At 54.4% G+C, this 23,001-nt stretch overlaps 3 protein-coding genes, 1 long non-coding RNA gene and 1 pseudogene across 4 annotated transcripts in view; 4 read left to right on the plus strand and 1 right to left on the minus strand.

Moving 5' to 3' along the window:
* The window catches only part of LOC100339996 (glutathione S-transferase Mu 1), a 41,737-nt gene extending 21,358 nt beyond the window's left edge, over nucleotides 1-20,379 (plus strand). The window contains exon 6 of the mRNA XM_070077923.1: nucleotides 20,175-20,379. The gene's annotated coding sequence lies outside the window, so the exon portion shown is untranslated. The remainder of the gene's footprint in view (nucleotides 1-20,174) is intronic.
* On the plus strand, nucleotides 247-7,199 carry LOC138850585 (glutathione S-transferase Mu 7-like). The gene is made up of 8 exons (XM_070077922.1): nucleotides 247-341; nucleotides 612-687; nucleotides 1,116-1,180; nucleotides 1,494-1,575; nucleotides 1,667-1,767; nucleotides 2,633-2,728; nucleotides 2,814-2,924; nucleotides 6,713-7,199. Exons 1-8 carry the CDS (start codon nucleotides 306-308, stop codon nucleotides 6,800-6,802), a joined length of 657 nt encoding a protein of 218 aa, XP_069934023.1. The 5' UTR covers nucleotides 247-305; the 3' UTR covers nucleotides 6,803-7,199.
* Nucleotides 3,931-4,266, plus strand: LOC100357660 (cytochrome c oxidase subunit 7B, mitochondrial pseudogene; annotated as a pseudogene).
* On the minus strand, nucleotides 13,278-14,680 carry LOC108177691 (uncharacterized). The gene is made up of 2 exons (XR_011390537.1): nucleotides 14,541-14,680; nucleotides 13,278-13,560 (listed from the first exon to the last, which is right to left on the minus strand). It is a non-coding gene; the product is annotated as an uncharacterized lncRNA (long non-coding RNA).
* Nucleotides 14,618-20,379, plus strand: LOC100357917 (glutathione S-transferase Mu 1). Its single transcript, XM_008264729.4, has 9 exons — nucleotides 14,618-15,045; nucleotides 15,337-15,412; nucleotides 15,822-15,886; nucleotides 16,190-16,271; nucleotides 16,361-16,461; nucleotides 17,308-17,403; nucleotides 17,489-17,599; nucleotides 19,518-19,621; nucleotides 20,175-20,379. Exons 1-8 carry the CDS (start codon nucleotides 15,010-15,012, stop codon nucleotides 19,605-19,607), a joined length of 657 nt encoding a protein of 218 aa, XP_008262951.3. The 5' UTR covers nucleotides 14,618-15,009; the 3' UTR covers nucleotides 19,608-19,621; nucleotides 20,175-20,379.
* Nucleotides 20,380-23,001: the final 2,622 nt, after the last annotated feature.

The following is a 23,001-nucleotide window of genomic DNA, read 5'->3' on the forward strand; positions in this document are numbered from 1 at the left end:
TCATCTGTCAAGGGCACTGCCAACAACCGGGGGCCCGAGCCTCTGGGCTGCGCTGGGGACACGGCGAGCCTGGCGCGCAGACCCTGCCCCACCAACCCTGGGAGCAGGAGGCTCCATGGCTCCAGGCTCTTCCTCCAGGAGGGGCTGGACCTCAGCGCTGGGCGTCCCGGGTTGGTGGGTCTTGGGGGCGGGGCGGGAGGAAAAGCGGCCGGCAGCCAGGCCCCGCCCTTCCCTGCCCCCTACTCCCATAAAGCCCTAGCCCATCCCCTGAGGCCTGACCACCAAACCTCAGCATCAGCAGCGCCATGCCCGTGACGCTGGGTTACTGGGACATCCGCGGGGTGAGCCAGGGATCCGCCAGGGATCCGCCCCGTGGGGGCACGGGCCAGGGAGAGGCGCTGAGCAGCTGGGGCGGTCTTTGGGGGTGGTTCCCCTAGGACATGTGGAAGCCTCTGCCTGAGGCCCTCAGGAGCTCACTGTGCGCGCTCCCCTGTGTGGGGGGGAGGGGAGGTATAAAGGGTAGGGTTGGGGCTCACCTGGAGCAGATAAGGATGGCCTCAGGGCCACAGGGTAGCTCCGTTTCTGACCTTTGCCCCTGCCATCCCCTCAAGCTGGCCCACGCCATCCGCCTGCTCCTGGAATACACGGACACCAGCTATGAGGAAAAGAGATACACGATGGGGGACGGTAATGCTCCGCCTACTCTGATCTCCACCCAGCCCCTGCTGACACCTGGCAACCCCTGCGCGGCCATCTGTTACTCACCTCTGCAGCCTGCAACAGCTGGACTGAGCCTGCCTTTGCCTGGTCCCCTGGAGGGTGCACTTTGACCTCCCAACGCAGGGCACTGGAAGGGGGTGCTGGGATTGGCCATGCTAGTGATAAGGTTCTTCCTTAGGACTTCTCTAAGTCTTTGGTGAGCCTTTGGCTTGCAGGGGCCAGAGCCCTTACAAGGCTCTTTGCCCCTCGGATGTTGCAGTAGGAGACTAGGTGGTTCAGATCCCAGATGCCTGTATGGGGAGGAGGGTCTCGCCCCTGACTCCTTGGGAGGGTACTGGGGGAGAGAGAGGGCTGCACACTGGGGAGTTTTTGCTCTCATTTTGTTTAATCCACAGCTCCTGACTATGACCAAAGCCAGTGGCTGAGTGAGAAATTCACCCTGGGTCTGGACTTCCCCAATGTAGGTGCAGGGGACAGGATGGGGGGTGGGAGGGTGGGGGGAGGGGAGGTAGAAGGTGTCTGTGCTTCCATCTCCTTCCCCAGCTTGGAGGTCTGAGGTCAGAGACTTGTGCTCACCACTGCCCTTCCTGGTTCTCTGCAGTACTTTTCCGTGATGTTCTGTGTCATAGCTCACTCACTCACTGTTCAGAGTGTGTGCTTAGAGCCTGCCATGGGCCGGGCACAGAGGGTGCCGGGTGTCCCCTCTGCCCCTGCTCGGGGAAGGGGATGCTGGGAGCCCGGGAGCCCAGCTGACTGCCCTGGTCACCACGCAGCTGCCCTACCTAATTGATGGGACTCACAAGCTCACGCAGAGCAATGCCATCCTGCACTACCTGGCCCGCAAGCACGGCCTATGTGAGTGGGGCTGGCTGCAGGGCGGGGGCGGGGGGCGTCCCCTGGGCGTGGCTGGGCCGGGACACTTAGGTCTCTGTGGTGTGGACTGCAGGTGGGGAGACAGAAGAGGAGAGGATTCGGGTGGACATTCAGGAGAACCAGCTGATGGACACCCGCATGCTGCTGGCCACACTGTGCTACAGTCCTGACTTTGTGAGTGCCCTCCCTGTGCTGGACCAGGCAGGGTCTGGGTCAGGTGCCCAGCCTCTTGCAATCCCATCGGCACTCATCCTACTTGCTAGTTTCTTCTTTCAGCACTGATGCTACGAATGGTTTCCTAAACTGCCAACCTTGACCCGTAAGCCTCAGAAAAGCTGTGAATCGGACTAGAACGTAGACTCCCCAGGGTGGGATGTGAGTACTGGCCAGCGAAGGTTGTGTTCAGAGCGTTCTGTCGCTCTGCCCGGGCGGCTCTCCCAGGCGGTTCATGGCATCACCTGCTTCTGGAATAGGCAGAGTTGGTCAGTGAGCAGCTGAAGTGTAGGCTGGGCCTCTGCACGGCCCCCTCACCTCTGGACATTGGCCCAGTGTTTGCTCAGTGTTGTCACTTTGACTCCCGCAGGGACAAGCAGATTTCCCGAGCGTGCAGCTCACCGTCACCAAAAGCCTTTGTCCCTCTCCTGGCTTCTTCTTAACCTCTCGAATTTGCTTCGTCTCTTTTGAAACTCTTCAAGGCCTGCTGCCTTCTTCTGCCAGCCCACTCCTGACTGCTCTGCCCCAGCACTCTTAATTCTGTGCTGCTTCGCTCTGTGTGTTGAGTCGGGGTCGGCCAGGTGCTCAGGGCGTTCCTGAGCCGGACCTTCAGACACGGTTTGTTTGGGTACCAAAGGTGACAGATTCAGGGATGGACATCCATTGCCTGTGGGTCTGAGCCCCTGTCGCATTCTCTCAAAGCCGGTGCCAGTCTCAGGGAAAGGGGCTGCTCACCCACGGCCAGCTGGGCCGCGCACAGCCCCGAGCAGGCTGCCTGCTGCCGAACGCGAACACCTGGGTGGGTAACAGCCACTTTCTGCCTCAGGAGAAGCTGAAGCCTGGGTATCTGCAGGAACTGCTTGAGAAGTTGCAGCTGCTTTCGCAGTTCCTGGGGAAGCGGCCCTGGTTTGCAGGGGACAAGGTAAAGGGCAGGTGGAGGTGGAGGAGGGCTCTGATTCGCCCCAAGTTCCAGAGCCTCCAGACTACTCGTCCTTGACCTTCTGCAGATCACCTTTGTGGATTTCATCGCTTATGATGTCATTGAGAGGAACCAAGTATTCGACCCCCGGTGTCTGGACGCGTTCCCGAACCTGAAGGACTTCATCGCCCGCTTCGAGGTGACGCCCGGTCCTCCTTCCTCTACACTGTGCTTTTTCCTTTGTGCCTTCCCACGAGGTCTTCCTAGTCTTGGAGCTAAAATACAGAAAGGTAGCATTTATTCAGCACTGGCTGTACTCCAGGAGCTGTCACAGTGTTTCTGTTGAGGCTGCTGGGAGAACCTTATCTGTACCAGGTTTCTGAAATGAACAGGGATTCATCACTCTTCTTTGACAGATGAGGGAACTGAGACAGTGGAGAGCAAGTCTGGTAGATGGAGCCCATCTCGGCTGTGCGGGCCTCCCTGTGAACCACTGATGGCTGTGGGCAGCAGTCAGGGATTCTCCAATTATGTGCTAAGAGGTGCAGCCTCAGGCCCTTGTCCCGCCTGGGTTTCCCAGCCTGGGGCCCCATGGGAGGGGCAGGACATCAGCAGTGTGTATGCCGTGTGTACGTGGCTGGCATCAAGAGGGCGGAGACGAGGTAGGGTGGAGACTCAGTGTCAGAGGCACAGACAATGCTCATTCTTGCTCTCCAGTGAGCTTCGTACCGATCAGATCCCTGTGTGGAAGCGCTGAGGTCCCAGCCTGTGCTGCATTTCAGTGCACACAGGTGGCCCCTGTCGGAGGAGTTCGGCTGGAGGAGTCTGATGTACCTTCATCCTCACCTGTTTCACACCATCATTTCTCCCTCCAGTGTTCCACGTGTTCTGTCACTGACGTGGGGCAGGTCTCTCCTAGGCACTGACCGCCTCCTTGCCAGTGCCAGGCAGAGGGGGACGTGCACAGAGGAGCCCATCCCAGAACTGAGCGTAGTTAGAGAGCCGCAGGCCCAGCAGGTGAAGAGGGAGAGCGGGCATCGCGTTCAGGGTGTCAGGGAGCACAGCCAGGCCTCCACTCACTGCTGCTCATCTCTTGCCCAGGGTCAATGTGTTTGATAGCACCAAAGCCTGCTTCATCACGGTATGGGGAAATTTTTTTGATTTTTAAAAATTTATTGATTTTCATTTTATTTAAAAGGCAGAGAGGTGATCTGTAGTGGAATTGCAACAAAGCGGTAGCTACTGTTGCCGCAGTTGTATCTTCTGCTTCACGATGTTTCCTGTGGTCAGAAATGCGCTAAGTCGTCTCCAAGTTCGAAGCATTCAACAAACAATGGCAAAGCAGAGCCACCAGACACGTACACCTGAGTTTCATGACAAATATGGTAATACTGTATTAGCTGGTGGAGCCGCGTTCTGTATTGCTGTATGGACATATACAGCAACACAAATTGGAATAGAATGGAACCTGTCCCCTGTTGGCAGAGTCACCCCAAAGGAATGGAGAAAACAGTAATCATCCTGTCGCGTCCCTTGACCAGCAAGGAAGACGCAACCCGAACTCTTCTTCAAGCAGTTTATTCAGGAACCTTGAACAAGCTTCTTCTTCCGCCTCCTTCCCTCTCCCATCCCTCTTATAGCCATCAGCACACCAATCAAAAGCAGCCAAGTGGCAAGGATTGATAGGTACAGCAATGCGGAAGCCGGAAGGGAGCTCAGCCATCTCCTTATTAGGAGTTGTTTGTTTCTCGCCAGTCCTTCCGGGAGAAAGGAGCCGGCGCCATCTTTAGGATGCCGTGCAATGGCTCCCCACATCATCCCAGCTGGTGTAATACTGAATTGCTTGAAAACCAACTCATAAGTGATGCCAAGTAAAAGCACTGTACCAGTCAAAATATTGCATTATTGAAGAAATAAAGTAAATTTGAAACATTAAAAAAAAAGGCAGAGAAGTGAAGAGAGGGAGACAGAGACAGAGGCAGACTGAGTGATCATCCATCCACTTATTCACTCCCAAAGTACCTGCAACAGGAAGGGCTGGGCCAGACCAAAGCCAGGAGCCTGGAACTCAACCCAGGTCTCCCATGCGGGTGACAGGGACTCAAGTGCCTGTGCCATCATCTGCTGCCTCCCAAAGAGCACATTAGCAGGAAGCGAAAATCAAAATGGATCTGAGACTCAGACCCTTGCACTCTGATACGGGATGCGGGCATCCCAATGAGTCTTAATGCTGTACCAAATGCCTGCCCCAGGTTTGGGAATTTGAGGCATTAGCCAAGAGGTCTTTTCAGCCTAGAGGTCCACTCCCTGTCAGGAGCTGTACCTTCTCAGCAGCTTCTCATCAGCTCTGACTCAGGGCCAGGCTACATGGCCTTGGAGGTTACGGAAGAGTTGGCATGACTGCAGGAGGAGGGTGGTGCAGAGAGCAGTGGGCTGCAGTCTGCGGTCTGTGGGTGCTTTGCCTTGGAGGGTACAGCGGGTCCTGGATCTCTTTGAATCCTTTAGAAATTATCTGAGCATGGGTTGGCATTGTAGTATGGCAGGTTAAGCCACCACTTGGGGTTCAAGTGCCGGCTCCTCTGCTCCCTGGCCAGCTCCCTACTAATGTGCCTGGGAAGCAGCACATGGCACTCAATCACCTGAATCCCTGCCACCCACGTGGGAATCCTGGGTGGAGTTCCAGGTTCTGGCTTTGGCTTGGCACAACCCAGGCTGTTGAGGCCATTTGGAGAATGAATCAGCAGATGGGAGGAATCTCACTCCCTCCTCCTCCTCCTCCTCCTCTTCTTCCTCCTCCTCCTCTCTGGGACTCTGCCTTTCAAAATATAAATCTTGGGGGGGGGGGCTGTTATCTGGGCACTCTCAATCCTGGCAACGCAGTTCACAGTGTTTCTGCTGCCGTATGGCCTTGTGCCCTGTGCCAGGGCTGGAGTGAGGTAGGCTGGGGCAGAGACTGGGCTCTGGTACCAGGGGAAGAAGTCTGGGCTTCCTCTTTTCTCGGCAATGATTAGAGCCCGGACTTTTCTTTCCAGTTTAGCTCCCTGTAGTCACTTCAGCGCAGGCTTAGCAGTGTCACCGAGTGAGCTCTGGGCTGTCTTCCCAGCTGCGCAGGCGTGGTCTGAGCTCATCTGCCTGCTAGCACCCCCACTCCATGTGCAAACCCAGCCAAGCCAAGAGCCTCCTGGGAAGGGGAGAAAGTTTGCGCAGACCAGGAGTGACCTTCCAGGGGAGGGAGGGGCAGGGCAGCAGGGATCCAGAATCTGAGAGAGACACGGCCAGGAGCTTCCAGCCCTGCCGCAGTAGTCATGTGAGCACGAGGAGGGTGCTTGACTTCTCTGTGGCTCAGGTCCCCGGGTTTTCCTTTTACATTTATTTGAAAAGCAGGGACAGGCAGAGATCTCCCTTCCACTGTTCCCCTCCCCCAACGCTCCCAGCAGCCACCTGGCCAGGCTGGAGCCGGGGCCAGGAGCTCAATCTGGTCTCCCTGTGAGTTGCAGGGACGCAGGCACTTGAGCTGTCACTGTTGCCTCCCAGGATGTGCAGTAGCAAGGGGCTGCATTGGAGAGTAGAGCTGACACTCGAACCCAGGCTTTCTGGTGTGGGGTGGCGGTGTCCCAAGTGGCGGCTTAACACTGCCAATTGCCCGTTCCTCAAGTTCCCTTCTGATAAGTGGTGACCGTAGACCTGAACTTGCAGGGCGGAGGAGGGGACTTTCTGGGCCTCCACGGCCGTCCCCAGCGGGGCAGCCACCTTGCTCAGTGCAGAGTCTCCCTGACTGCTGGGTCCTCTTCAGGAACGACCTCAGTCGAAGGTCCCTGAAGAGTGAGCTCCCCAGGGCCGTGGACCCTAAGGAGACCGTGTGGTTCTCCAGGCATGGAGCCCGCGGGCAGGCAGCTGCCAGGGTCCTGCCGTGCTGGGCCTGCACTGGGGCTGCTGGAAGCCCGGAGGGGCCGCAGACCCTGAGCTCTGCCCTGTCCCCACTCTCAGGGCCTGGAGAAGATCTCTGCCTACATGAAGTCCAGCCGCTTCCTGCCGAGACCTGTGTTCACGAAGATGGCCACGTGGGGCAACAAGTAGGGCCCAGAGAGGCCAGGAGATGCGAGTGAGGAGCCCGCGCTCAGCCCGCTGCCCTGCACCCCTGCCCCCACCTTCTCCATTCCAGTCCCTTCTCATCCCAAGACCGTGTTGATCCTCCTCCCTCCACCCCACTCCTGTTCCAAAAATATCCTTAGCAACTCCCCTCTCATTCATGCCAGTGGATTCCCCCTCTTGCAGGTCCTGTGTCCTGCCCACCAGTGGCTGTGTCTGCCCAGAGGACCCAGACTGGATCCCGGGCCTGGGAGCCTTAGCCCTGAGCTCCTGGAGTCCTGCCCTGAAGGACCAGCATTGCCTACAGTGCAGGCCCCTCCCCCAGGTGGTGGCTGCCCCCCCCCCCCCCCGTGGACCCCCAGTAAAGCCTGGAGCACGTTTCCTCTGTTTCCTCTGTGTCTGGTCTTCTTGCCTCTGGCTCCCTGCACTCGCCAGCTCTCACTGCTGCTTCCTAGTGCTGGCTGACCCCTGACCCTGGCAGTGCTGGGCTCATAGGGAATGAGTGGGGTCCTGAGGAGTCTCAGACTTTGTGTTCTCATCAGTGACCCCTCTTAAAGCAGGCAGCCCCCGAGGCTCCGTAGAGGTCAGAGATGACCCCTTTGTGGGTTTGGGCCTCTCATTCATGCCTCCTGCACCATGGTGCACTCCCCATGGCTGTGCAGAGCCGTGCAGCTCCTGGAGTGGGAGCATCGGGGTGGGGTCCCCAGCAGAGGGAGCCGGGAGCCTTTGGCCTCCTCACTATGTGGCTCTGTCCCCTCTGCTAGGTGTCCAGGGCCCTGTCTCTGCTCATTTTCTCAGCTGCCGTTGGAGGCCTCCCCAGGCCTGCTGCACAGCTGTCATAGGAGCTGTGAGATATATTTTTTGAGTCTTGGCTTTTCTGATAAAGTCATCATCGTCTTTTTTTTTAAGGGCTAGTCATTGATCTAAGTTTTTGTTTTGTTTTGTTTTTTTTTTAAAGATTTATTTATTTACTTGAAAAGCAAAGTCACAGAGAGAAAGAGAGAGAGGACTTCCATCCTCTGTTTCACTCCCCAGATGGCAGCAACAGCTGGAGCTGGGCCAGGAGTTTCTTCAGGGTTTCCCAAGTGGATGCAGGAGCCCAAGTACTTAGGCCATCTTCTACTGCTTTCACAGGTGCATTAGTAGGGAGCTGTGTTAGAAGCGGAACTGTGGGGACTCAAACCATTTTCAATATAGGAGTTGGCATTGCAGGAGGTGGCATTACCCACTGCACCCCAGCCCCGGCCCTACTGATACTGTCTTTATCCCAGTGTTCACTCCATTAGTTTTCTGACTGAGTATGGGGTCAGAGTGGAGACCATCTGACCTCTGATGGATTTCCCCACTAGTTTCTGGCAAATTTTCTTGAAGTCAACATGATAACCAAATAAAAAGGTTTTGTTCGTTTGCTGTATTTTTAAAAGACAAGCTGGAGCAGCAGAGCGGTGATGGAATCCAGTACCAGTCCGGAGGCCTGAGAGCTAGGTGGGTGGTTGAGAGCTGAAAGGCCACCACAAAGCACACCAAGCACCGGAGGAAGGGGAAGGGCTTATTGGTGGGGAAACCCGAGAGACTGTGGTAGCCCCTGACCTACCCTCCTTCCACTCTGCATCACCTGGTAAAGGCTCTGCCTCCTGGAACATCTCCCCACTGGGAGATACTCTCCACTGTATGCAAACCATAGCTGGTCTCTTATCCAAATACATAACCAAAGATACAGCCCATTAAAAATTGAGCAAGACTAGAATAGGCATTTTAAAAATATTTATCTATTTATTTGAGAGATGGGAGAGAGAGAGAGAGAGAGAAAGACTGACACTGCTGAGCCCTGGATCCCTGTGTGGATGCCTGCGTCTTCACTAAAGAAAGGGGCTTGGGCTCTCATCCTGAGGCTGCAAGCCGAAGGCCTCTTGGGAATCTAGGCTGTTCTTGCTGCGGGAGCACCCTGAGCGCAGGCTCCCTGCACCTCACTCATCAGTCACCAGGGCCCCAGCATCGCATCCTCTTGCAGACACGCTGACTCACGGGGAATGAGCTGCAAAGAGGTAGTTTGTAATAGCTCAGCGATGCCCAAAGTGTCACCAGCAACAGTGTGTGTGGGTCACGATTCAGGCAAAGCTCAGTGGCAGAGATTATCGCGAACCAGCAAGTCTTGTGTCAGCATCTTCTATGAGCCTGGGTAGTTGTAAAGAAGTGAGGTTTATTTAACTCAGAGTTTTGCATGGTGATGGAACATCCAGGATTAGGAAACCAGAGATTCAGGGGCTGGCTAAGCTTGCTCTTTTATCTTATTTTGTTCTGGCAGAAATTAGCACTGCAAGGCCACTATAGCCTTAGTACAGGAGTGGAGGGGACCACTTTCCCCTGGAACTGGCATTAAGGTAGCTGGATTTAAAGTGGAGCAATGCATTATTTTTATCTGAGGGTTTTCTAGAAGGAGGACCTGATATTTTAGTATTTTACTATGAGTCAGTGAGCATCCTTTTGTTCTAATAGAGAATTTATTTGATGTGAGGTATAAAGGGTGATATCTTGTCCCAGTGTGATTTTAGATGCCTCCTCTGTCAGCAAGGCAGCTGCTGCTATTATCCTTAGGCAGTGAGGCCATCCTTGTGCAACCATGTCTAAGGTTTTAGAAAAGTAGCCCACAGGTCCCAGATCCTGAGTTAACACTCCTAAGGCAACTCCCTGCCTCCCAGTGACATACAGCTGGTAGGGCTTCTCTGGGTTTGGCAGTCCTAACACAGGGGCTTTGGTCTTAGCATCCTTTAGCTGAGCAAAGGCTGTGGTTTGCTCTTTCTCCCAAAGCAGGGGGCTCTGCTTTGGCTCCCTGTTGAGAGCCTGGTTTAGGAGCTGTGCTATTTCCCTCTATCTAAGAACCTGTAACCTTATAGAGAAAAGCTGGGACTGCCTGAAGTTTGCAGAAGTAGGAATTTGCTGCATGACCCATATCCTCTCTGGGGCTGGTTTTCTCTCCCCAGGGGTGAGGATTAGGGTTAAATAATTAACACTCTAATGGACTGGCTATGCCTTTTTTCCCTCTGGATATCTAGTAACTAGTTTTGCTAGGAAGTTAAGCCAATATACAAGACTAGAGTCTCAGGCTGGGAAAGGAGACAGACTAACAAATCATTTACATTTAACCATCTACATTATGGATTATTGTGCACCTCCCTCAAGAGATAGCCCTTTAAGTCCTCAGTGAGGACCTGTCCAAATAGGTGCAGGACTATCTGAGTTAGCTGTTACTGAAAGCTCTGTTTTTTTAGGAACTGGCAGGAAGGGCTTTCTAAGCTTAATACTATTGGATAGACTTTTAAGTCCTGCCTGGGTGTGTGAGGCCCAGACCTATCCATGGGGTGCTGGAAGAGAATTGCAAGAGATGCGAATCTCCTTTTTTTTTTTTTTTTTTTTTTTTTGACAGGCAGAGTGGACAGTGAGAGAGAGAGACAGAGAGAAAAGGTCTTCCTTTTGCTGTTGGTTCACCCTCCAATGGCCGCCGCGGCCGGCGCACCACGCTGATCCGATGGCAGGAGCCAGGTGCTTATCCTGGTCTCCCATGGGATGCAGGGCCCAAGGACTTGGGCCATCCTCCACTGCACTCCCTGGCCACAGCAGAGAGCTGGACTGGAAGAGGGGCAACCGGGACAGAATCCAGCGCCCCGACCGGGACTAGAACCCAGTGTGCTGGCGCCGCAAGGCAGAGGATTAGCCTAGTGAGCCACAGCACCAGCCCACGAATCTCCTTTAAGGGAGGCACCCTGTTGACTCCCATTACATGGCTGGACTAGGAGGAGAGCTGAATAGGAGGCTGGTGCAAATAGGCAACTTATGTTTCACTGATCCTAGGCCATCCCCTCAATAGCAGTGGCTAGAGCTGGAGGCTGGGCAAAGGCTGGGCAGAGCCAAAGGCTTTTTAGCTCGAGGCCACAGGGTCTACAGTTCTGAACCAGGAGTCTTTAGGCACCCAGGGCAGTTCCATGTCCAGTGGCCTTGCTCTTGGCAGAGCTGACAGAAGCCAGTTTCTGACAGGACAGCTGCTTGCCCAATGCCCTGGCTCCTCATATCAGAAACAGGTGCCATTTGGGGTGCACTGGCCTTGCTGGGTCTCCTTGATGGCAGATCACCGTGCTAAGCAGCCATTGATTGGTCTGTTGCCTGTCCTTACATTGCTCCTGCTGCGAGCTTGCTCCTCGTTCTCCTGGTCTCTAATAAAGTAGTCCATGGAGGCAGCCTCTATGATATCAGTCAAGGGGATGCTCAACCCAACCCTGATTTTTTAAGATATTTTTAATATCATCAGGGTGACATAGAAGAGAACATTTTAGGTAAGATCAACTGTGGTGACCTGTTTATATATTTTGAGGTCATCAGTACAACTTCCTATCTTTCCCTCAACCTGGTTTAAAAGGGGAGTTCTGCCCATTTACCATGTACACCGAAAAATCAATCTAGCTGTAACATTATTTTATAGTTTAACCTCTCTTTTTCTGGCTATGCTGTTTGGTCCTCTATACTGTGGCCAGGCATTATTACAGAAAAGGTCAGTCATCCCTTACATAAGGTCTGGGGATCAAACCGTACATCACAGTGGAGAGTCCTGCAGAACAGTAGTAACTTCTCTTCTAGAAGAGAAAAGAGGAGAAGTGAGGCAGCGAGTCAGGTCTCTAGCCTGACTTCCTGGGCTTTCAGATTTAACTGGCATTTAACCAGTGTTCCTGCGTAGCCTGACTTAGAGGAGAAGTTGTGGCAGAGGTCTCTGCCATCCTTCGGCTTCCAGATATTTACCGTGTAGCCAGTGGGTTATGGGCCTGTGTTTCCGGGTTTAACTAGTCTTACCATGTAACCCATAGGTTTAAGTTTTTGGGCTTCCAGGTTTTCACCATGTAGCCTGTGGACACTAGAGCTTTCTTGGGCTCCTGGAACCCAGTTCTCTAGTATCTGACACATAACCATCTCCAATCGTCTCTAAGTCTCTTTTGGAACACTTTCTCCCTTTTGGCTAGACCTCCATTTGATCCACATTTGAACTAGCAATATATTTGAACTAGCAATGCCTGGTTATTCAGCATTAGCTGCATGGATACTTTGTCAGTCCCCCTTTAAAGATTCTGGCTTCTGAGCCAGAGACTGAAGCAGCTAGAAAAAAACAAGTGTACATCAGAAATTTAGCATCATTTCACATCTTGGCAACACTTTTAATCTAAACAGCCCGATTGGTTATTATCTCCGCAAGATGAGAGATATATCTTTTGACATCTCCAGGGGTCCTCTGAAAATATCAAAAGTCCAGAGAATTTAGAACTTTGATTTTAGAAAGTTCGTTAAAGATGCCAAGAGAACTTAGAGTATCTGGTCAAAATAGAATTCCTTAACATCCTGAAATGACCATTATTTTAAGTGTCAACCTTGACATGGCATTCATTTTTCTGTGTGTGTCTGTGAGAATATTTATGGAGAGATCAGCGTGTGAGTCAACAGAGCAAGTATAGAAGATCCACGGCCATCGTCCAGCACCAAAGCTTAACTAGAGAGGTAGAGGTGGAGAGGAGTGAGCTCCCTCTCTGTTAGCCTGCACACCCATCTTCCCTTGCCTGGGGACAGTGGCCCTCCTCGTTCTGTGGTCCTCAGACCTGGTCTGAGACTTGGACTATGGCTCTTGTTAGTGAAATGGCACAGTCTTACTGTAGTGCGATGTACGCCCCGGACACCAGCTTAGGCTCTAGCCCTGCTGCCATTGCTGGAAGCCAGGTGACCACATGGCCCCATCACAGGTGTCAGCTCCACCCCCACCCTCATGGGATTCGCTGCTCCTACTTCCCTGCCTGCCCCCCGCCCCCCTCCCCGGCAAAGTATTAAGAGAACCTATCCTGAACAGCACTCTCTCTCTCTCTCCCTCTCTCTCTCTCACTCTCCTCTCTCACTTTTTCCTTCTTCAGCCCTTCCCTCCAGTCTCTGGGGTTTCCCCACCAATAAACCCTTCCCCTTCCTCTGGTGCGTGGTGTGCTTTGTGGCGACCTTACAGCTCTCAACCACCCACCTAGCTCTCAGGCCTCCGCACTGGTACTGCATTCCATCACCGCTCTGCTTCTCCAGCTTGTCTTTTAAAAATATAACAAACAAACAAAACCTTTTTATTTGGTTATCATGTTGACTTCAAGAAAATTTGCGAGAGTTGAAGAATTCTGTAATACCCCAGGTGTTAACCTTTGCCACATTATTCCTTGATGGCCACACTTTTTACCTTGACTTTTGTTGCTAATCTACTTTCTTAGAAGCCTCCTTTATCTTCTCTTATTCCTAATCCATCTTAGCTAGATGGGAATTTTTTTCTCAATTGCTACTTGGTTCTATCTGTAAAGGGTGAAGTACATTTTCTCATTTTCAGATGTAAGTAAGCATCCTGGGTTTTCTAAATTCACCCCACAATAAGTCAAAGGCTTTACAACACACGCACATGCTCTAAGTGCATTCTTCTTTTAATTCTGGGATCATTTGAGGAAAGATTTGAAAATCGGCGTGCAGGGTGTTAGAATGTAAGGAGAAGATGGGGTGAGAGTTGCGGCGCAGTGGGCTGAGCTGTGCCTGGCTGTCCCCATCCCACACTGGAGTCCTTGGTAGTCTGCTTCCAATCCAGCTCCATGTCACATGCCCAGGCAGCAGCAGGTGATGGCTCAAGGACTTGGGAGACTCCCATGGAAGATGGAATTCCGGGAGTTCCCCTTGAAGGGTTCCTGGTCCTAGGGCTGGTGCAGAGTGGGCCCTCAACAACTGAGTTCTCAGTAAAGGGGTGACCAAAGGGATGACTGCCCACGTGCCCCTGTCCCTTCTGTGTCTTTCAGAATTCTTACTCCAATCACTGCTGGCTTATTTAAAGAGTCTTTTCTCAGCTGAATGTAGAAATTCCATTTTTCTTGGCTTCAGAGGCACACAGTTCAGAATGACAAAGTCTTGATGGATGCTGAGAACTGGACCAGTTGAGAGGTCCGGGCCCAGGGGTGTGCACATGGTGCTATCGTCCTGCTGTGGGAAACCTACCAAGGAATCCACGCTGTGGCCTGTTTGCTGAGCCTGCACACAGACAGGGGCCTGAGCTGAGTGGATGGGTTTGAGTCCCGGTTGCTCCACTTCTGATCTAGCTCCCTGCTAATGGTCCGGGAAACCAGCAGATGGTCTAAGTGTTTGGGCTCCTTTACCCACGTTGGAGGCCTGGAGGAAGCTCCTTGCTCCTGGCTACAGATAGGCCCAGCTCTGGCCGTTGTAGACACTGGAGAGTGAACCAGCAGATGGAAGACCTTTCTTTCTGTCTCTTCCTCTCACTGTCTCTAACTCTGCCAGTCAATAAATAAATAAAACCTTCTTTAAAAAAGAACTTTTCATACAGTTGTTGGCAATGTGCCTATCTTTTTTTGAGAAATGTCTAGTCATGCCTTTTCCCCATTTTTAATCAGATTTTTTGCTACTAACTAGGTCATCTTTTAATGAGTGTGGAGCCCTAGGACCTTATCCCCCTCAAAGATCCTGCCTCTCAGTGCTACTGCATTGGGATGAACTTGTCACTCAAACCGGACCCCAAACCAGACACAGCCAGACCCAGCTGCCTGGCAGGAGGCTTCTGGGGGAGACACCTCGTGCACCTGCTGGGCCAGAATATTCACTCTTTACTGAGAGGCTCATACCTTGCAATGGTAGATGCTGAATTAAACCAAGGTTTCGGGCCACTCACCTTCTTTTAGGCCTGAGCCAGCAGCTAACTTCCCAGAACTCCCAGTGTGTGTGTGGGGCTGCGGGGAGGCGGTAGCTGGGCAATCCCAGGACGAAGGCGGAGCCAGACAACGGAGCAAGGAGCGGGGAACTGTGACGCTGTGTTAAGCCCTGGCTCTTCTACCAATGGTGCTGCCCACTCCTGGGACCCAGCACAGTGGCCTGGGGACGCGGCCAACTACGGCCCTGCGCTGGCCCTCTGTCCGTCCAGACACCTATCCATCCAGTGGACCTTGGGGGCGGCCTTGGTCCTGCTCCTTCCTGTGGGTGGGGCCGAGCGCTGCTTTCCGGACCTCCGGGAACGCACGGAATTAGGGGCGGGGCAAGACGCGTTCACAGCAAGCTCCGCCCCTCCTGGCCGCCAAAGCTCTTCTAAAATCACCAGGCCCATACCACGGAAGCCATTCCTCTGAGACCACAGGACCTGCACGATGCCTGTGACGCTGGGTTACTGGGACATCCGCGGGGTGAGCGAGGGGTCCGCTCAGCCAGAGGGGCGGGGGCGGGGGCCTGGGCAGCTGGGGAGACTTTAGGCCTTGGTTCCTGGAGGACCTTGTGGACACCTCTGAGGCCATCCGGAACTCACCGAGCTGGCCCGTAGTCGGGTGGCGGGGGGGGGGGGGGGGGGGGGGGGAGTGGCAGTAGGCCTGGGTGGGGGGGAGTGGCAGTAGGCCTAGGGTGGGGGCTCACCTGGAGGAGACGGGGCCGCAGGCAGAGTCCCCCCAACTCTGTCCCTTGCCCCGGGTCATCTCCTCCAGCTGGCCCACGCCATCCGCCTGCTCCTGGAATACACGGACACCAGCTATGAGGAAAAGAGATACACGATGGGGGACGGTAATGCACCCGCCTGTCTGCTCTGACTTCTGCCCAGCCCGTGGCGATTGACATGTGAACCCCTTGTGGCCACCCTTTGCACTCCTGTGCAGCCCCCACCAGCTGGAGCTGAGCCTGCCCCTTCCCCGGTCCCCTGGAGCTTGCAGGTGTGGTGTCCCAAGGCAGGGTGCTAGGCTGGGATTGGTTGGGGTCTCCCATAGTCGTCCCCACACCTTTTGGAAGCCTGTTGCATGCAGGGTCCAGACCCCTTACCTTCACTCTTTTCCCCCAGAACTGGATATGACACCCAGTGGTTCAGATCCCAGATGCCTGTTTGGGGGAGGGGGTCTCGCCCCTGACTCCTCGGGAGGGTCCTGGAGGTGAGGGCTGCACACTTGGGAGGTTTGTTCTCACTTCATTTACTCCACAGCTCCCGACTATGACAAAAGCCAGTGGCTGAGTGAGAAATTCACACTGGGCCTGGACTTTCCCAATGTAGGTGCAGGGGACGGAGTTGGGGATGGGATGGGGGAGGAGCAAGGTATCTGTGCCTCCGTCTCCTTCCCCAGCTTGGAGGTCTGAGGTCAGGGCCTTGTGCTCACCACTGTCACCCTGGTTCTCTACAGTGCTTTTCCGTGATGTTCTGTGTCATAGCTCACTCACTCACTGCACAGAGTGTGTGCTTAGAGCCTGCCATGGGCTGGGCACAGAGGGTGCCGGGTGTCCCGTCTGCCCCTGCTCGGGGAAGGGGATGCTGGGAGCCCGGGAGCCCAGCTGACTGCCCTGGTCACCACGCAGCTGCCCTACCTAATTGATGGGACTCACAAGCTCACGCAGAGCAACGCCATCCTGCGCTACCTGGCCCGCAAGCACGGCCTGTGTGAGTGGGGCTGGCTGCAGGGTGGGGCGGGAGGCGTCCCCTGGGCGGGGCTGGCCGGGACACTTATGTGTCTGTGGTGTGAGCTGCAGATGGGGAGACGGAAGAGGAGAGGATTCGCGTGGACATTCTAGAGAACCAGGTTATGGACAACCGCATACAATTCGGCATGATGTGCTACAGTCCCGACTTCGTGAGTGCCCCCTGGGTTGGGTGTGGCAGGGTTCAGTGAGTTGCACTCTTGTGTTCACATCTGCACTGCTCCTGTTTGGCATTAAACTCCCTGGGGAACTGCTTCTCCAAGAAATTTCCTATCAGTCCAACATGTTGATTCCATACGAGGGGAACTTCAGTTTCAAAATATGTAATTGCCCCAGAATCCAGTTCATGCCTAACCTTTGACCCTCATCAAGGGCCGTCTTTCCCAGCTGTTCCCACCATGTGCCAGCGCCTGGGTACAGAGTCCCAGTACATGAGTAGCAGTAGTTCAAGATGGGGCGTCATCATATGGGTGCCCTATCCCAGCGCTGTCTCCTGCCCCCCACAGGGATAAGAGTAGTTCTCGATGGGCAGCCCAGGTCAGCCAGGGACCTTTGTTCCTCTCCCTCCATCCCTCAGTGTCGAAGTCTCATCTTCTGTATCTGCAGATACCTGTTCTGTTCCCCTGTCGCCCCGGGGAGGGTTCGGCTGCTCTCCCGAGATCTCTCAGTTCTTTGTCTCTTTGCTTTCTCCCCACGTCTGAGTCCAGGGCAAGCAGGTGCTCATAGCACTCCTGGCTCTGAACCTTAGAGGTTCTGTGGACTTCGGTGGTGACAGGTTCAGGGACAGTGCTGGGTTCCTCTGTGACTTCCCGTTGCTGTGAGACAGGGTGTGGTACCCAGTAGGTGTCTATTCAGTGCTGAGGAACGAAGTGGAAGCGGGGGGCACTGCCCAGGGCCACTCTGCTGCTCAGCCCTGGCCAGCGGGGCCGGGCAGCACTGGGCGGTGCCTGTCTGCAGGGCTGTGTGTCTGAGGGTGGTGACAGCTGATTCTGCCTCAGGAGAAGCTCAAGCCCGAGTACCTGAAGGTGCTCCCTGAGAAGCTGCAGCTGTACTCGCAGTTCCTGGGGAAGCGGCCCTGGTTCGCAGGGGACAAGGTAGAGTGGGGGTGGGGGGTGGGGTGGGGCGGAAGTGGGGGCGGTCTTCCTCTGGGACTGAGCTCTGTCATCCTGGCTCCTGCAGATCACCTTCGCCGATTTCCTTGTCTACGACATCCTTGACCAGACCCGGATATTTGTGCCTGGGTGCCTGGACGCGTTCCCAAACCTGAAGGATTTCATGTCCCGCTTCGAGGTGACTCCCTGAGCCTCCTCCCCCTGCGCTGTCTTTTCCCTGTTCCCGTCCCTCCATGCTCAGAGTCCTGGAGCTAAAGTGCAGCCCAGCTGGGAACTGAGGACCCAGGCTTGGCGTCTTATGTCGGTTGAGTCAGGTGTATCTACAAGGTGTCCCCTCAAGGTGGATAAAATCGTCTTCTCATCTGAAACTAACAAACTAAGAGTGTAGGGGTGAGCCAGTTGCTCAGGGTCCCGGCGTCAGGCTGGGCTGTGCTGCGCTCTCTGTGAGCACTGGTGGCTGTGGGCAGCAGTTGGTTGATTCTCCCAATTTTGTGCTAAGAGGTGCAGCCTCAGGCCCTTGTGCAGCCTGTGTCTCCCCTCCCAGGACTCTACGGGAGAGGCAGGACATTCAGCCGTGTGTGCAGCTGGCCTCAGGAGGGCTGAGACCAGGGAGGATTGAGGGTGTGCGTCAGGGACACTGGCAGCGATCATAATGATGGACAGTGTGCTCGCACCAATCAGGTCCCTGTGGGGAAGCACTGAGGTCCCAGGGCTGTGCAGGTGCCGGGATGGATGTGATGCAGGCGCCCCTGGTGCAGGATCCTGTCCTGATTGTGGGACGATGCAGACTTCCTTCCACTCCCTCCATCCCTCTTGTTCTGATGCAGCGCCCCACTGTTCTGCCTGTGACGTAGCGCAGGGCCTGTTTTTGCACGGATGCACGTGCATGGTGACTCCATGCTGGACCTGAGCATAGAGCTGCAGGCTCCGCAGAGCTGGGAGGTGGGTGGTGGTGCTGAGGAGCAGAGCCCTGACCTCACACACGGGCACATCCATCTCCCAGGGACGGCTTGTTTGCTCCCAACAAATCCTACTTTATCACACATTTGAAATATGAGGCATTTGGAAAACAGGTTTTTCAGCCTACAGTCCTTTTCCTGGTCCACTCCCATCCAGAGCTTGCCTTCTCAGCCCTTCTCATCAGCTCTGGATCAGGTCCAGGCCTGTGGCCTTGGTGATTCTGCAACAGTCGGCTCAACGCTGTGATCCCGGGAGGAGAGGCAGAGATTAGATCTGTGTGCGACCCTGCGGCCCAAACAGGCCAGGCCCATCAGGTCCAGAACACCGTGCACCCCTCTGAGTTCTTTAGGAAGTCCCTGGGCACGGTTGTCCTGGTGTAGAGGACTTGGCAATGTGTTTCCTGGCCTTGTGTGTGGAGCAGGGCTCAGGATGAGGGGCTGAGGCAGTGAGATCGGGCGCAGACGCTGAGTGCAGGAGTGAGGACTTCCTGCGTCCAAGGGGGAGTGGGTGGAGCCTGGCCTGGCCTTGCTCTGCTGCTTCAGCTCCTCCTGTTCCCTAAGTTCAGGGCTTGCAGAGTCACTGGGTGAGAGCCGGGCTGCTTTGCAAGCTGCCCTGGCGTGGGCTCAGCCCCTTTGTCCCATTGGATGTCCCTCCTTGTGTGCAATCCCAGGGATGCCGGCAGCCTCGTTGCGAAAAGGAGAATGTTTGTGCAGACGGGGTGACAGCCTTTGTGGGGTGGGGAGGTAGGGCAGAGTGGGAGAGAGACAGAGCGAGGCCGTGTCCTGCCCGTCTCCCTGCCCAGTCCCTTAACCCCGAGGAAGCAGCTGACCCACTGTGACGCTCAGGTTCCCTTCGGGTGGAAGGTGGCCAGGAACGGACCCTGCGGGGAGTGGGGTGGGCTCTGAGTCTGCACCGTGCTGTCAGCCTCTCCTACCCATAGTTCTCATGAAGGCGGGACGTGAGTCATAAGTAAGGCAGCGTGGACCCAGCAGGGCTGTGGTCCTATGAGACTCCCTGCAGCCAGTGAGGCCCTGGGCAGAGGCGCTGTCGGGGTCCTGCCGTGATGCGCTGGGGCTGCCTGAAGCCCAGTGGGGCCGCAGACCCTGACTCCTTGTGCTTTCTGTTTCCAACTCCAGGGCCTGCCGAAGATCTCTGCCTACATGAAGTCCAGCCGCTTCCTCCGAGTGCCTGTGTGTGCAAAGACAGCCAAGTGGAGGGGAATATAGGACCCTGAAAGGAGGTGGGCATGGCGCTGGGAGCTCAGGTCTCCCAGGCCCTCCTCTGGCTTCTCATTCTTTCTGCTTCCAGCCCCTCCCCTGTCAACCTGCTGCCTGCCTGTGTCCTGAGCCAGCCCCTCCCATGCAGGCTCTGGCCAGGCTCAGCCCCCACCCTTCTCAGCCATGGCCTCTCTAAGGCTGCTCTTTCCCCACTAAGCCGACCCCACGGTCCTCATCTCTCTTTGTGGGCCCTGTCTGAGCTCTCCAGACTTCCAGAAACATGGTGTGCCTGGGCTGTGGCCCTGCTCCCCAGCGGGGTCGCCCCAGTGCTGTCTGGTCCCCAGGAGCCCCTGACCTCAGCCAGGGCACTTCTTACCCCCTGTGATGCCCTGACTCTGTGCTGACTGTGCAGACCTTGGGGGATTATCTTTATTCTGCTGCCCACAGCAGGGGCTGGGTGGGGCAGGATTAGTGTGGGGGGAGTGGGTGCTCAGGCAGGGCTATGAGGGACCTTGTTCATTTCCGGGCCCTCTCCATGTTGCTCTGCTCCTCACCCTGGGTTTCTCCTCTGCCCAGGTTCCTCGTTCCTTCACCCTGGAGGGAGGGCGCCGAGGACCACGTACAGCTGTGCCGTGGTGCTGAGAGCCGCTGGGCTGATGGGGACGGGGCTGAGCAGGCTTGGGCAGACCCCTCTGTCACCTCCTCCCGGAAGCTTTCCCTGATGCAGATGCTCTCGTCTACAGTTTCAGAACATTTCTCAATAAAACATCCCACTGTATAATCATTGTTGTCTGTGTGTATTTTAAACCCCAGCTGAGTCATGGACCCATGGAGGAGGCATCCCTCTGTGTCTTACCTGAGTCCTGTGCCCTGGTGCCTGGCATACAGGAGGTGTACCCCAAGTTTGGAAATGTGAACAAATTTTCTCAGAATCCTATGCCAGTTGTCACTCTTCATGGGGGCCTGGCACTCTGCGAGGAGTTTCCTGAGCCAGAGGAGGTGTAGAGTAGCACCCACAAGGTTGTCCTGTTGGAATCTGTCAGTACAATCACTGCCTGAAGCTGCACTTTGAAGTCAAATAAAAATCCACAGTAGAACTATTGGTAACGTCGGTGGGAAACAAATGATTCATTCAAAAAGATACAGTTTGTAAGGTCAGAGTTCAGCCAAACTAAATGCTTCTGAACCTATTGTGCAAAAGTAGTTAAGCCAAAGTTTTCTTACACTTTAAGTCAGAAGAGAGAAAAGTCCTGGAAGTTTCAGGTGACATGTTGTAAATCAGGTGGTAGACGTCCATCTGGAACAGGAGGCAGCGAGCATCTTCCCTAAGCGGCCGGTATTCAGGCTTTGCAGGGCACACAGTCTGTGCTGAGTTCCCCACCCCACGTTTGTGAAGAATCAACCGTGGATAATACGTGCAGGAATGAGCCAGGGCTGTGACCAGCACGACTAGATTACACAAGCACGTGGTGCAGAAGCAATGAGACCAAGCAGCTCAGTTCTTAATGGGTGAGGGCCTCGAGCCGACCTTTCCCAGAGGAGATGTACAATAGGCACCTGGAAGTTGCCCAACAGCACTGAGCAGAGAAGGGCAAGGCGCCGCTGCACGGGGTCGCCCCTCACACGCATTATGATGGCTGTGGCCAAAAGCAGGACAAAGTGCTGTGTGCTTGGGGAAACTGGAACCCTTATGCTCTGTGGTGTGAATGTAAAATGGCCCAGCCATTGTGCAAATCAGCATTGTGTTCCTCAGAAAAATGGTAATAAATAGAATTACAAAATTAGGCAGGAATCTCACTTCTGTGTAAGTAGAAAAAAAAAAAAAAAAAAAAAAACAAGTTCTGAAGATCTGTTTGTCCACCCAGGACCATGACAGCCCCACTCACGACAGGGATGGACCCACCTCAGTGTCCCCCAACAGAGGAGTAGATGAGGACAAGATGTGCCCACCTGCAGGCTCTATTGCTGTGTTGAGCCAAAGCCAGGAGCCAAGAGTCTCTTCCGGGTCTCTCATGTGGGTACAGGGGCCTAAGCACTTGGGCCATCTTCTACTGTTTTTCCAGGCTATAGCAGGGAGCTGGACTAGAAGTAGAGCAGCTGGGAATCAAACCTGCGCCCCTATGGGATGTCAGTGCTGCAGGCAGAGGCTGAACCTACTACACCACAGCGCAGGCCCCCAAATGATACATTTGAAACACAACTGGAAGCAACAGTTTGTTCTATGAGGGTATTTAAAAATATGAAATCGATGTTTATTTTGGTTCAAAAGTGTCTGAAGGGATGGCGCTGTGGCCTAGCTGGTGGAGCTGCTGGTACAGTGTTGGAATCCCATGTGGGCACCAGTTTGAGTCCCGGCTGCTCCACTTCCAATCCAGCTCTCTGATATGGGCTGGGAAAACGGTGGAAGATGGTCCACGTCCTTGGGCCCCTGCACCCTTCCTGGGAGACCTGGAGGAAGCTTCTGGCTCCTGGCTTGGGATCGGCACACCTCCAGCTGTTGCAGCTCTCTGGGGAGTGAACCGGCAGATGGATGACCTCCCTCTCTCCCTCTCTCTCTCCGCCTCTCTGTAACCCTGCCTTTCAAATAAGTCTAAAGATAAAGTCTGAAATCCATATGTAATTTTGTATAATATGCATTTTTATGAACTTTCTGAAGATCCCTAGTATGCACAGGTTTCACAATCCTTTTGAACCAATATAAAGTTAAGTTTTGGTTGTATTTTCCATGGACTTTTTTTAAGTCCCTTCTAGTTCTCCTTGGTCTCAAATCTCAAATTCAAGGGTATTTCAGGGCTGCACTATTGTGCAGTGAATTAAGACGCCCTTATAAAAGATGAAACATGCAGGCCGGCGCCGCGGCTCACTAGGCTAATCCTCCGCCTAGCGGCGCCGGCACACCGGGTTCTAGTCCCGGTTGGGGCGCCGGATTCTGTCCCGGTTGCCCCTCTTCCAGGCCAGCCCTCTGCTGAGGCCAGGGAGTGCAGTGGAGGATGGCCCAGGTGCTTGGGCCCTGCACCCCATGGGAGACCAGGAAAAGCACCTGGCTCCTGGCTCCTGCCATCAGATCAGCGCGGTGCGCCAGCTGCAGCGCGCCGGCCACGGCGGCCATTGGAGGGTGAACCAACGGCAAAAGGAAGACCTTTCTCTCTGTCTCTCTCTCTCACTGTCCACTCTGCCTGTAAAAAAAAAAAAAAAAAAAAAAAAAAAAAAAAAAAAAAAAAGATGAAACATGCATTTCAAATCCTTGGACAGAAGTAGTCTAACTGCACTTCAGATTTAGGCAAGCGCAAAAGTTGATCTGATATCGCGTCTCAGTCTTTTGATGAAATCAAGTGTAAAAGTTGACCTGATGGGACTAGGACCTAGCTGGGGATGGTTTGGCGTCTCCTGGGTGATTTTGCTC

The sequence above is a fragment of the Oryctolagus cuniculus genome, chromosome 7 (genome assembly GCF_964237555.1).
Source record: "Oryctolagus cuniculus chromosome 7, mOryCun1.1, whole genome shotgun sequence".
In the NCBI taxonomy this organism is placed as follows: domain Eukaryota; kingdom Metazoa; phylum Chordata; class Mammalia; order Lagomorpha; family Leporidae; genus Oryctolagus; species Oryctolagus cuniculus.

Coding starts and splice junctions, on each gene's coding strand:
- LOC138850585 (XM_070077922.1), top strand. CDS start 306: ATGCCCGTGACGCTGGGTTACTGGGACATCCGCGGG. Junction 1,181..1,493: donor TGGGTCTGGACTTCCCCAAT/GTAGGTGCAGGG, acceptor GTCACCACGCAG/CTGCCCTACCTAATTGATGG. Junction 2,729..2,813: donor CCTGGTTTGCAGGGGACAAG/GTAAAGGGCAGG, acceptor GACCTTCTGCAG/ATCACCTTTGTGGATTTCAT.
- LOC100357917 (XM_008264729.4), top strand. CDS start 15,010: ATGCCTGTGACGCTGGGTTACTGGGACATCCGCGGG. Junction 15,413..15,821: donor GAGATACACGATGGGGGACG/GTAATGCACCCG, acceptor TTTACTCCACAG/CTCCCGACTATGACAAAAGC. Junction 15,887..16,189: donor TGGGCCTGGACTTTCCCAAT/GTAGGTGCAGGG, acceptor GTCACCACGCAG/CTGCCCTACCTAATTGATGG.